The sequence below is a fragment of the Sarcophilus harrisii genome, chromosome 3 (genome assembly GCF_902635505.1).
Source record: "Sarcophilus harrisii chromosome 3, mSarHar1.11, whole genome shotgun sequence".
Taxonomy (NCBI): Eukaryota; Metazoa; Chordata; class Mammalia; order Dasyuromorphia; family Dasyuridae; genus Sarcophilus; species Sarcophilus harrisii.
The window spans coordinates 237,336,936-237,350,269 of NC_045428.1; the positions used below are offsets into that span (position 1 = coordinate 237,336,936).

Here is a 13,334-nt window from a genome sequence, read left to right on the forward strand (position 1 = left end):
CAGGAGGTGAAATGGTCAAGCCTACTGTGCCTGGAGGTAAGGGTGGAGAGGAACAGGCTGGAGAGGAACAGATTTTACCGCTTCGGGGGTATTTCAGTTGTCCCAGCTGCATACAACTCTATTCTCCCCAATTGTAATCCCTTTCTCCCATCAGATGGTTTCCTGGCTGATTGGTCATGTCTGGGTACTGGACTTCTAGACACTCTCTGTGTGCACTGTGGGTTGCCATCATGCCCCAGTTATTTTTGTCTTGGGCCCTGGGGCTGAGCCCCTCATCCTCTTTCCCTGAATCACTCTACTTTCTGATGCCCAATGGAAGCCTCTGTTGCATTTTGGACATGAGGTATTGCGTCTTGTTCTCTCACCCTGTTTTCTCACTCTGTCTCTATGCCAACATTGAGCTTCAGATGCCCTACTTTATCACATTGAAAGCATTGACGAGTCTCTCTGGAAGTCCCTTGCCATAAAGGACCCTGTCTTCCCATGTCCGGATCTTGGGAAGTCTGCATCATAGCCTGGCTATAAAAGGCATTTGTGCCCATTGTGGCACAGCATGTTATGATTTCCTCTAAAGGAGCATCCTTGTGTAGTCCTAGTATAATTCTTCTACAAACCTCATTAGTATTTTCTTTAGCAAGCTGCCTTATCAAAATGTCTATTACTGTATTTTCACCATTAGTTGTATGATAGCTATCTGCAAACATCCCACAAAATCAGCAAAGGGTTCATTTGGCTCTTGTGTTATTTTTGTGAAGGCTTCACCCTTGTCGTTATTATTGGGGAGAAAAGCCCATGCTTTGATAGCTGCAGCAGCAATTTGCTCATATGCTGCCAAGGAGTAATTAATCTGTACTGAAATTTCTGCATAAGAACCTACATCTGTTAGTTGGTCACAGGTGATTAGAGGATTAACTCCACTATGACTATTTTGTTGGGCTTGTATCCTACAGAGCTCACTATATTCAGAAAGCCACAACAAGTTTTGTCCAGGGTCTAAGCATACCCTTGCTATAGATTTCCAGTCCCTAGGAGTTAAGACTTCATAAGCCAAATTCTGTAATAACATCTTAACCTAATCTGATGCAGCTCCATAAAGAGTGCAAGCCTTTTTCAGGTCTTTGAGGATTTCTGTAAACGAAAGGAGTGTATCTTCTACTTTCTTGACCTGAAGAGTTAAACTGTTGAATCACAGGATACATTTCCAGTTTCAAATCACCTAAATTCTGCCCTTCTTCTGTGGCTTTACGTACTACCTTTTGCAATCTAGTCATAGGAGGGAGTGATTTCTGGGGGGGAGATGCTGGTGGTGTCACTGCCCCTCCCACTACTCCTCCCCCCTCCATCCCAGAAGGTGAAGTTGATGGGGGTGTGTCAAGAACCAGTTCCAGTTTAGGCAGGGTTGAAGCTGTTTTGTGAGAATCACCATGCCCTTGCCCAGCCCTTCATTCTCTCTCAACTCCCCATGCACTCTGGAGATATCGCTTTTAATCCCTCCTTTGTTCTCTTCATTTTCATCACACTTCCTCATCTGGCTGTTCTGAAAACTTTTCTTTTTTCTATAACTTGCAGGATTTTTTAAGGCCAATTGTATTGTTATATATATATATATATATAATGTTTCTTTGGAAATTGATGGAACCATTATCATTATAATATTCACATAGTTGATCTACAAGTTTCCAATTATTTAGGCTTATCTCTTCTTCCTCTAAGAACCAAGGGGACGTATGTTCTAATGTATCCAGGAATCCATCAATTTGCTCCCAAGTCATAAATAAGCCCTGTCTCTTTATCAGTCTGAGTATGCTTCTTGCAGATCTCCTTTGGGGTGGAGTTGGGATTGGGGGAGAATCTTTTCCCAATATCTGCCCCATTGCAGCTAGACAAGGTTACTAGTTTAGCCCTTAACAAAGTTCCCTGTTTGTCTATTAAAATACTCACCCAATTTCCTGGTCACCGGAGATTTCTTCAGTGAAAGTAGGGTCCTTGGCCCCACACTTGGGCACTAAATGTGATGACCACCCTGGATACCTTAGAATCAGCCAGAGTCAGGATAAGCAAAAGTCATTAGTCTTTATTCTTGGTCTTTAGAGGTAGGATTGAATTGGATGGAAGCAGAATCTCTGAGACCTTCCTTCTCCCTCCTCTATTGCCAAAGTGACTCTGGCTAGTCTTACTCCACCCCCTAGTCCCTCCTACAATCTTCTGTATACACCAATCATCGAGCCAGCACAGGATAGTGGGAAGGGCCATTTTCCAAGCATGTGCCCATAGAGTATTGTCCATTCGGTAGTTAGTCTTAAGTGTTCGGCTGTTCTGATCTCAATGCATCGATTCAAGAGTTCCAAGCCCATTACAATTGACAATAAGTGCTTAATAAATGCTGGTTGTCTCTCTCTCTCTCTCTTTCTGTGTGTGTGTGTGTGTGTGTGTGTGTGTGTGTGTGTGTCTCTCTCTCTCTCTCTCCCTCTCCCCTTTCCCCCAAGCTGCGTATAACTATAGCTAGCATGGGCCCTTTTATTAATCAATGAGGGTTAGTAAGTCTTAATTTTGTAATTTCTTTTGTGTATAGAAAATAAATGTCTTTCCTGATGAGGTTTGGATTTAAGGAACCCAAATGAAATTAGGGTTTCTGGTGGTCAGGGAGTGAAATGAGGTCTTGTGGCAGGTTCTGGGTTCAGGGAATCAAGTGGAACTCCCCTGCAACCCCTTGGGGTTCAGCACAAGGGTAGGGAGTTTTGGGGACTCTCTTCTGGAGGCACAGAGGTTCTCTGTAAAGGAATTTACAGACCCAAAAACCTAGATTGATAAAAGAGATTTATTATGGGGATTAGAAGTAAGGTTAAAGTCTGTTTAGGGAAATAGGTGAGGGTAAAGAGAGGATGGGACTGGAAAGAGTATTCCAGTGAACAGATGTATGGAAAATGGAGTTTTTCACTGAGAATACAATTCTCAGTGGGCAGAAGGTCCTGGTAGTAAAGGGAACTGCCAAGGTCCATCTGCAAAGACCTTAGTTGATGGAAGCTCATTATATTGCTTGTCCTGGTGGGGGTTGGGAAATCCGAGCAGATCATCAGAATGGGGACTGGGACAACCAGAACAGATCAGAACCCATGGGGGCTGGGAAAGCCCAAGTTGGCTCAGATCCAATGGGGGCTGGGACAAGCCTGGATCTCCTATTGGAATTCAAAGGGATGCTTTTGATCAGGATTTGTGAATCAAAGGCCCTGGCTTCCTGAAGTGAAATGCCTCAGCCAGGAGGGGCTGGATCTGAAAGGAATCACAAATCAATAGGAAATAGTTTCTTAAAAGGACCATAACTCACTTCATTTCCCATATCTCATCCATTTTTTACACTAAGGAGTTTTCTATTCCCCCTTTTGGAAAACCCTAACCAGGAGTCTAAACTTAAGCTTTAACCAAAGAACTAGAGAAAAAGGAGCACCTCCTTCTCTCTCCCCAATCCCTAGCCAAGCTGCCCTAAGATTGAAGCCAATATAGTCTGGAAGTCTGGATAGAACAGAGGGTCCCCTTAGCAAAAGGGAGTTGTTGAGTGTCCTAATCCTCTGATTCCAGTGAGAGTCCTCAATGTTAGGCTTGTTTTGCATGATATCTGTGTTTAAATTGATAAGGATTGTGTATTCAGAAAACTCCTTCTATCAATGAGTCATAGTTTGTTATAACTTTATTTTTTTTTATTACAGACATTCAGCTTTCTCTGAATGTATTTCTTTAATGACCAAAGACATGCAAAAATTTTCAAATTTATTAATATGCTTAAATAAATAGTCTTACATAGGTTTATTTTAATCCAGTTCTCAACATTGCTTATAATTTCAGCAAGTTAAGTAATACAGTAATTTAAGCATTTCCTTCACTAATTTTACTTCAAAGCCTCATTATGGCTTTGGAATGAGCCTCTGAAAAAACCTGGAATCTGCAAAAATCTTCATGTTTGAATCTGGACAGATTATACATCTGTTTCAAGGACAAGACTATTTAAATTTCAAGAGACTCATATTAGCAGAGGGATGAATTTTTCAGCTATAGCAAATAAAAACCATTTTGCAAATTATAGTAGGATTGCAAAAGGTAGGAGGGGTACAAGACATTCACTAGTGAAATCACAGATCTTGATGTATTGAAACATCTGTGATAACCTCTGTAAAGGGAATAAAACAACAAAGTGATAATCCAGTTTGTTTCTATTACAGTCAAGCAACATAACAAAAGTGATTTTAATAGCACAGTAGTTGGAACAATTTCAAATATACTCTTTGATTGTTACTTTTTATAAATTGTGTACAGCCACTTTCAAATGATTACTGTTTTGAAAAATTATTTAGTATTTGTCTTTAAAAAAGAAATACCTGCATGAAAAAAAGCTATATTAATATGTTTTTAGTGAAACAGGATACTTGGAAGAAACAAAAATATACCTGCATTTCTGTACCATGAACAAAAAAAGCTTTCCTTCATCTTTGTATTCTTTCTTCATATAAATATGTGAAAAAGCTATAATTTTTCTAGACTTGAATGTAGCAATAACTTTTTAAAAATTGCATAAGCTGAGTAAAAAAAAAAAATCAGTCCTTTGACCAAGTTACCTTAAAAGTCACGTAAGAAGATTTTTCATGCTGATAAATTTAAATTTTAAATTAATTTTAAATTAATTTTCAAAGTAGAAAATAAATTGACAATGCCATATTACACTTCCATACTAGATCACATTCTGATTACAAAATTAATATAACAAAGAGTCTTTAACTTTCCAGCTTTTCGAGAAAATCACATTCAACACTTTCCTCCAGTTGTTTCAAGATCCTTGGGCCATCTGCAATAGGAAATTCTGCTAAGGGAGACCCTGGATACTCATGAGACAAATTACTTTGAGTCTTAAAAGCACAGCTCAGAGTCCTGAAGAATGGCATCAACTGCACGATGCTGGATATAGAATGTTGGCGTAAAAGAGGGAATTCACACTTGATAGAAGCTGTCTCATTAGTACTATTGACCTCCTGTAAACAAATCCACAAAAATAAGTTATTTGGCTTTGTCAAGAACTCTACACTAAGATTTTAGATCAAATAAAAATTCTCAGACTACAATTTTTCATGAAAATTTATTATCAACAAGAATTATGCTTTAGGGGCAGCTAAGTGGAATAGTGGATAGATAACCAGCCCTTTAGTCAGAAGGACCTGAGTTCAAATTTGACCTCAGACATTTAATACTTCCTACCTGTGTAACCCTGGGAAAATCACTTAATCCCAATTGCTTCAGCAAAAAAAATAAATAAATAAATAAATAATAAAAAATAAAATAATAATAATAATAATAATTATGCTTTTAATTTAAATTCTATATTATGAGAAGGGTTTTCTCCCTAGCCTACTACCATTTCTAGCAATAGACTTTAGAGAGTCTTTTTTTCTGACTTTCAGATATTATAATGGCTTCTTAAAGATGCTTTAGTAAATTCATAAAATCTCTGGCCCTCGAAGGACCTCAGAGGTCTATTTCTGATGAACACTTAGCAAAAATTCTTCTACATCACTCTCAAAATGGTTGTCTTCTGTTTTCAGATGTGATGGGAAGCTAGCCATTTTATGATATTAATCTAAATCATTGGTTAAAAAAAAAGTTTGAGCATAACAGGAGCAAGGATAAAGTCCTGCAGCTCACTGGAATAACTTCTTCTACATGTACCTTTCAAGATTAACATCAATCTATAGTAACCTGATCAACTACAAAACCACCTAACTACATTAAGAAGACTGGGTCTTCCTATTTTGCTCAGGTTGAAAAGTTAAGGGGCGCACATGGGTCTGATCTCACTGGCACAGGAGCTTTGACAAGATATATTTTTAACCTGGAAATCGGTTCACCCTACCTACGGCAATCTGTTGGCCTAGTATACCAGTGCTGAATTTAGTATAGACACATAGTCAGCTTAGTCTCATCACAACTCAGAATTCCCATTAAACCAGTGCCATATCTTTGTCGAATATATATTTTGTTTGTTATTATTTAGTAGACCTCATTTTGTCAATTGTCATATGGTTTATGAGTGATCCAGGTTTGGGATTAGAACTACCAAATGAGATTTCCTAAATTAGCTTATATTAAGTTTGGCCTAAAGAGTTTTATCATGTCTATGCTGTAATTTAGAAAAAATTAAGAATATACATGGAAGTTTTAAAGTACAATTTTTTGTTTACCCCATATTTTAAAATAAGAAGTTCCAAGATTCTAACAACATGTGGTTTGCATTCTTGATGATATTCCTCTAAGTCTGAGAGAAGGGCAGAAGTCTTTGTATCTACTTCTGGAACAAATGCCCATTTATACCTAGAAAAAAAAGAAATAAATGTTTAGATCAGTTGTTATAGTTCAGGACCATTTCTATGGGAAATTATGATTTGTTTTTTTTTTTTTTAATTGGGGTGAAGAAAGAAGGACCTTCTACTTTATTCTATGGTTTGTGCATTTAATAGGAGAAACAGTGATCAAGTTATATAAAACTTGGGTTTTATATTATAGGAAATTTGTTACTGGAAGTTTATTTGCCATTTTATATATATATGCATATATGTATATGTATGTACGTACATATACACATACATAGTTATGGATGGTCATTTATTGAACAACTACAAGCAATTTCAGTGACCAAAAATTATAGACTTTTCTAAAAAGTAGTACATATACCTACCCCATGGTAAATACATATAACTTACATTTGAAATAAAGGCATTTTGTCTGGTGGAAAAGAAAGTGCTGTGTCCAGGAACTTGCATGCTGATAAATATAAGATCAATTCATTTGGAGATATCTCACTGCCATCAGCTCCTGAAGCCCTCATTTTGTTTGTTTTGCTGTTGCTTCTGCATAATTTATAATTAAAAAAAAATGCCCATTATAAATTCATAAAGGTCTTTTAAGTAAGATCACTATTTGAAATTTCCTATTTTCCTAAGAAGTTTTTTCTCCATTCATAGTTTTCATAAAATCTCTGAGTTGGAAGAGAATAGAGAGATCATCTAGTTTAACCACTCTGAAACATCAATTTCTTTGACATTTTAAAAAAGTGGTCATCCAAGTCCCACTTAGACCCCTGGATTCTTGGAGAATTCATTAACTTAATGCAGCACATTTCATTTCTGAATAGCTTTCATTTTTAGGAAGTTCTATATATAATATGAAACCGAAATCTCTCTCTGCAACTTCTACTAATCGCTCCAGTGGAGAGAAGCAGAAAAATTTTAAATTTCCTTTTATACAACTACCTTTTAAATCTTTAAATATCAGAAGACAACAAGCATGCACTATCTCTACAACCTATCTTCTAGGATGAAGTACAGTGAGATGTTAATTTAATGTTTTAATATTAATAATCAATATTAAATATTTTTGGCTATCAAATCCATAAGCATTCAGTAAGTATCTATTCTCTGCCAGATACTGCACTAAGCAACAGGAAAACCAAGGAAGATAAAAAGCAGTCCCTGCTTTCAAGGAGTTCATAGTCTAATAGGGGACACAATATGCAAACCACTATATACAAACAACCTATATGTGCAAACTGGAGATAATCAACATAGGGAAATCTCTAAGATTAAGCAAGACTAGAAAGGAACAGCTAGATGATGCAGTGAATAGAGCACCAGTCCTAAAGTCAGGAGGATCTGAGTTCAAATCCTGCCTCAGACACTTAACACTTCCTAGCTGTGTGACTGTGGGCAAGTCACTTACCTCAATTACCTCACACAAAGAAAGAAAGATCAGTAAAGGATTCTTATAGGTGATTTTAGCTGAGACTTGAAGGAAGCCATGAAATTTAGGAGCCAGAGATAGGGAGAAAGAATTCCTGGCATGAGAACAGACAGTAAAAAAGTTAAGAGATGAAGTGTCTTGTGCAAAGAATAGCAAGGAAACCAGTTATAGAACTCAGGTTATATTTGAGTAAGATAGATGTTAGGAAGACAGGAAAAAGTAGGAAGAGAACTGGTTAACAAAAGGCTTTAAAAGTCAAATAGAAGATCTTATATTTGATGTTAGAGACAAAAGGGAGTCACTGGAGTTATTGCATGGGAGGGAAAGGGGAGGAGAGTAGTAGTGGTAATAATTGCATTTTAGGAACATTCCTTTGGCACCTGAGTAGAGAATGGACTAGAATAGTTAAAGACAAATCAGGAAGACTAAGCAGAAGATTACTGCCATAGTCCAGGCATGGAGTAGGACCTATACAAGAGTGGTGACTGTATCAGAATATAGAAGTACATATAAGGGACAGGCTCAGAAGGATAAGGATTGAGGAAAGGCCATTAGATTTGGCAATTAAGAGATCATTCCTTGGGAATAGCTCATTAAGTTGGACTGCTGAGAGTTAAGAATAGTGTAGAGATATAGAATGTAGATGGTCTTCTCACGAAATTTAGCTAATGGGGATGAGTGTTTTTTTAGAATGGAAAACCATGTTTGTGTTTGTAGGGCAGCAAAGAAGCAATAAGTAGACAGACTAAAGATGAGTGAGAATGGGGTTGAAAAAGAGGATGATACAAATTAGTTGGAGAAGACATAGAATAAAATAATTTGTTCAGGTAGAAGAATTTACTATGGCAAGGAGAACCATTTCCTCAGGTGTGAAGGAAGATAGTGAAAGAAAATGTCTTGGTTGTAGAAAATGAGGAAAAATGGAGGAGGAGATCCAGGTGAATGAGTTCCATTTTTTCAAAGAAATATGAGTCAAAGTTATAAGTTGAGAGGGTGGTGAAAGAGGAAGCTATGGGAGTTTAGAAGAGGGATAAAAAAGTCTGAAAAAGCCATAGTGATAAATGGGAGAGTGAGTTTATTAGGAAGGTTTAAAAAGATTCATTAGCTACACTAAGAACCCAGTTATTGTTTTATAACATAAATTCGTAGTGGATCCAGTTAATATCATTTCACGATTTCCTTCAGCTTCCTTCAGAAACATATCGTAGAGGGCAGCATGATAGTGGGAATACTCCTAATTGAGGCTTGACAAGGCAAGATCTTTGACAGGATAAATAGACAACAAGTTAATAGAAGAGCACTGTGCAGAATTGAACTGGTTCACCAACAGGTTTAAGATAAGGAAAGAAGTCATGTATAACTAACAACTAGTGTGATGGTCAGGAAAAGAACCGCTGGTTGGGGGAACTAGAAAGTGGAAGTGAAAATGAAGAACAGCATTTGGGGTTTTAAGCAGCAGGAGAAGTAACATAACAACAGACTGTGATTACAAAAGGGAATTTCAGAGTTCACTGGCAAGAAAAAGGATATGATCATCTCTGTGTGTAGCCAAGGTTGAGTGGAAGAAGGTCATGAAAAGTCAGTTGAGGAACTGCAAGATGAGAGTGTTTGAGAAAATATTACTAGATATATTAAAGTATGAGGGCCAGAGTTGGGCAGGAGAGAAAAAGTGAATCAGGCACTGAACTTAGTGAGGAAAGGAGAGTATTCTGAAGGACAGTAGACAACACTTGCCAGAATCTTGACTGTGGATTAAACATCAGATGAAATGTTATTGAAAGACAAAGGTACCGAATGAGAGAGAACTTGCAAGTGGCAATGGGGAACATGAAAAATTCCAATAATTACACTGTGACCAGTAGGTTAGGGGTATAAGTGAAAGTGCAATAAGTTCTGAAAAGAGAAGCTGCGTCATCAGGAGGGAATCAGGTGAAAAGCTGCTTTGTTACAGATTGAGCAAACATTCCATTAGAATCATGGCACTGAAATGGGAAGGGAATTACAGTGAAACTATGTTAGTCACTGAGAAATAAGTTCAGGTGAACTATCATTTTTCTCTGGGGATTCACCTTCTGGGTGGTGTGAGGCAATTGCGTGTAGCTAGAAAGGAAGGAAAAGAGGAAGAAGTTGCTCCAGTGGGAGTGGGCCGGTGGTGTGAAGAAACTTGTGCGTAGCTAGAAAGGAAGAAAAGGAGAAGTTGCCCCAGTGGAGTAAACCAGCTGCTGTGGAGCTGTAGCATGCCAGAGGGGACGCCTGGATGACAATGGAATGACTGCTTAGTGAGGCTAAGAAGCTCTTTTGGGTAGGCTCAGGCAAGGAAGCTACTGTGGATTTACAAGAGGCTGGAGAAAGTGCCTAGAAAGTGTTGCACTAATATTGAATTTACTTAAATACTCAAATAGGCAGGAGGATGGCACAGTGAACAGAGTGTCTGGAATCAGGAAGACTCATCTTTCTGAGTTCAAATCTGGCCTCAATACTAGCTGTGTGACCCTGGGTAAGTCACTTCACTCTGCCTCAGTTTCCTCATCTGTAAAATGAGCTGGAGAAGGAAATGACAAATCACTTCAGAATCTTTGCCAAGAATACCCCAAATGGGATCACAACTAACATGAATCAGCACCAGTCCTCATGTCCAGAATCATTGTTTTCTTTCAATATCCTAGCCTACTAGATCTACATAAGAATCTTATTTTAAAAAATACCAGAAATTACTGATTTGGGGGAAAGAGTACCTCATTTCCTCCAGGGTTCCAAACTCCATCCAAGTCCTTAGTGTCCATTCTCCCTGACAGCCCTCCAATTTGTGTCTATGTTCCCCCTTAACAAATCCGATTTGCTATGCTCTTTTGTTAGGTGCTCCATGCTTCTCTGTAATGGAGTTTTGGTTTCTAAATCTTCCTGACAATGCATTAAGACAACAGATGAGATATATCTTTTTGCTAGACACATCTTTATTGTTTGCTGATTGTAATTAAACTTATATTCCACTTAAATCCCTATGTCTTTTTCACATTTTTAACTCTACATGTGCAATTGATATGTTTAGTCTAAGAATGAGACATCACATTTATCCCTAGAAACTTTTTTTTCTATGAACTGCTTAGAAGAAATTCTTCCATTGCATTTGGTCATGTTCCCCAGTAAAAAATAATCTATCATTAAAAAAGTTTAACTTATATCCAGTTTAGAAATAAATTAGTGCTCCATGGAACATGAATGCATTTCAATAAATGCATTTATAAATTTTCATGCTGAGGTCAGACCTTCTGAATATTAATTCTTAACATATTAGAAACCCTGCCTCTAGCTTCATGATTTCTACAAATTTCATAAACCAACAATCTGAATCTTTATTTCACTCACTGATTTAGAAAAATATTGAACAGAAAAAGTATAAAGCAGAATCCTGCAGCATTCCATCAGAAACCTGTCTCCATATTGTTAGCAGTCTATCAATCATAACTCTTTGGGTCCAAATTATTAAGTTTAACCAATCCATTTGAATGGCCCTCCATTGGACAGATTTTTATGTCATTCACCTGTATTCAAAAAAATTCTATAAGAAGTCTTGATGAATACCAGGAATATAAATGCATGGCATTTGTCTGATCTATCAGTAAAATAACCTTTACTAGTAATTGTTCTACTGAAAAATATCTTAGACTATTATAGTTAAAATTAGACTACACTGTTCTTTAAAATTATGTTCATTAATATAATAAAAACATTATTATCACTCATATGCCCAAATTTCAGCCAAACTGGCCTACTTGCTATTATCTATACACAATATTCCCTTTTCTATTTCTGTGCCTTTGTCCCAATTATTCCCTATTCCTGGAATGTTCTTCTTTCTTTTATCTTTGTCCCATAGATTCTCTAGCTTTTTTCAAAGTATACTTTAGATGCCAACTTCTTGGTACTCTTCTATTCCCTCCTATAATTATTTTGTACATATCTCATATGTGTGTAATCCTGCCAATAAAAAGCAAACTCCTTGAAGGCAGGGAATGTTTTATTTTTATATTTGTTTAGCATACTGCCTGGCACTAGTAGACATTTAATGAATGCTTTAAAAATGGAATTGAATTTTATAGTGTCAGTTTTTAAAGGCCAGATTCTATGTCAGTGGCAAGTAGCTTGTGCCTTCCTGGTATAATGAGTAAACCTCTAATATATCTACAAAGTTGCATGTTTGTAGACATATTAAAATATCTTGTTTCTATGGCACTTTTTAATCCTTCTATTATTCAGAGGTCTAGGGAGAAAAATGAGACCAAACTACTCCTCAAATGTGCATAAGTACATAAATACAAAAACTTTTGTAAATGCTTACTTTGATGTTTCATTCCTCTGTTTTAGATCATCTTCAAATTGTATAAATGTCTGAATCTTAAAAAGAAAATACACTCTTTAATGACTTTTTAAAAAGCACTTAAGAGAACAATATAGTCACAATCTTTAAAAAATTATGTATATATGGCAGTTAGTATTTAGTGATTAAACATAATAAATAAAATGTTAATTTGTTAAAATACTCTACTTATGGCCCTTCAGAGATCCTAATCAAGTATATTCTTTCTCTAATTTAATAATGATGGAAAGAATATTTTATGAATTTGTGATTAAAAACATACTTTATTAAAATGAAACAAAGTTCATCTCTGAAAAATGTTATGCTAAAAAAAAAAAAAAAGGAAAAGGGGAAAAAAAGAAAAGTGTCATACCATAGTTATCTTCAAGAGAAAGAAAACAAGAAAAGAGGTAAAGGCCAGAAGCTAAAAGTGTGGTGCCAGCTAGGCTGTTTCTCCTTCTGTCTCATTCCTCTTGGGTAAATAGCTTTTGAAATTTTTGAACATCTTTTTCCCTTTAACAATCTCTTGCCTATGTCATTAAAAATTCTTCCTACTTCTGCTCAGGGGCCTCAATTACTCTCTCTTTGACTGGAGCTTATATTTTTAAAACAAATGTTTTTGCTCACCAATTCAGTGACCATTATTGGCCACAATGAAGTCAGATGTTGAGGAGATATTCTTAGCAGCAAAACTCTGAAAAAGAGGAACATCTGAGCAGCAACTATGGATGTCTGTCCAACCCTGAGATTCTCTGTCAGTCGTTCTGGGGAGAGATTATTAATATGTCAGAAAAATATGAATAACAATAAATGTTTTTGTTGCTGGTGTTCAAGGGCTTACTGCTAATCTGAATAATATGATATGTTGAAGCTAATAAATTAAGAATGTACTAGATCTTGAAGTTAAAAATAATTGCTTAACCTTGGAAAGCTAAGAATAAGGTGCTGGATTTTAGAAGGTCTTGCATCATGGGGTAGAGGAAAGGGAGTCTTTCCCAAATAAGGAACTGAATCATTCATTTATGTAAATGAAGGAACCTAAGGAGAAGAGAAAGCTATTTTGGAGGACACAAGGATAAGGAATGTGGAATTCTGAAAGAAGCAAGACCATATGAAATCACCAGAAAACCCAGTGAGCAACAAAGAGGAATTAGCTGGATCGCTGTCTGAACTTAGAAGTAAGCCAGGCAGCAATCTATGT

General features: G+C 36.7%; 1 protein-coding gene across 2 annotated transcripts in view; it reads right to left on the reverse strand.

Moving 5' to 3' along the window:
• Positions 1 to 3,673: 3,673 nt before the first annotated feature.
• The window catches only part of DOP1B (DOP1 leucine zipper like protein B), a 132,985-nt gene continuing 123,324 nt past the window's right edge, over positions 3,674 to 13,334 (reverse strand). For both annotated transcript variants that reach the window (XM_031959242.1, XM_031959241.1), the window contains exons 33-37: positions 12,761 to 12,897; positions 12,116 to 12,171; positions 6,741 to 6,887; positions 6,222 to 6,351; positions 3,674 to 5,018 (exon numbers count right to left, since the gene is read on the reverse strand). In XM_031959242.1, the coding sequence (XP_031815102.1) occupies positions 4,764 to 5,018; positions 6,222 to 6,351; positions 6,741 to 6,887; positions 12,116 to 12,171; positions 12,761 to 12,897 (725 nt within the window). In that variant the 3' untranslated portion in view covers positions 3,674 to 4,763. The remainder of the gene's footprint in view (positions 5,019 to 6,221; positions 6,352 to 6,740; positions 6,888 to 12,115; positions 12,172 to 12,760; positions 12,898 to 13,334) is intronic.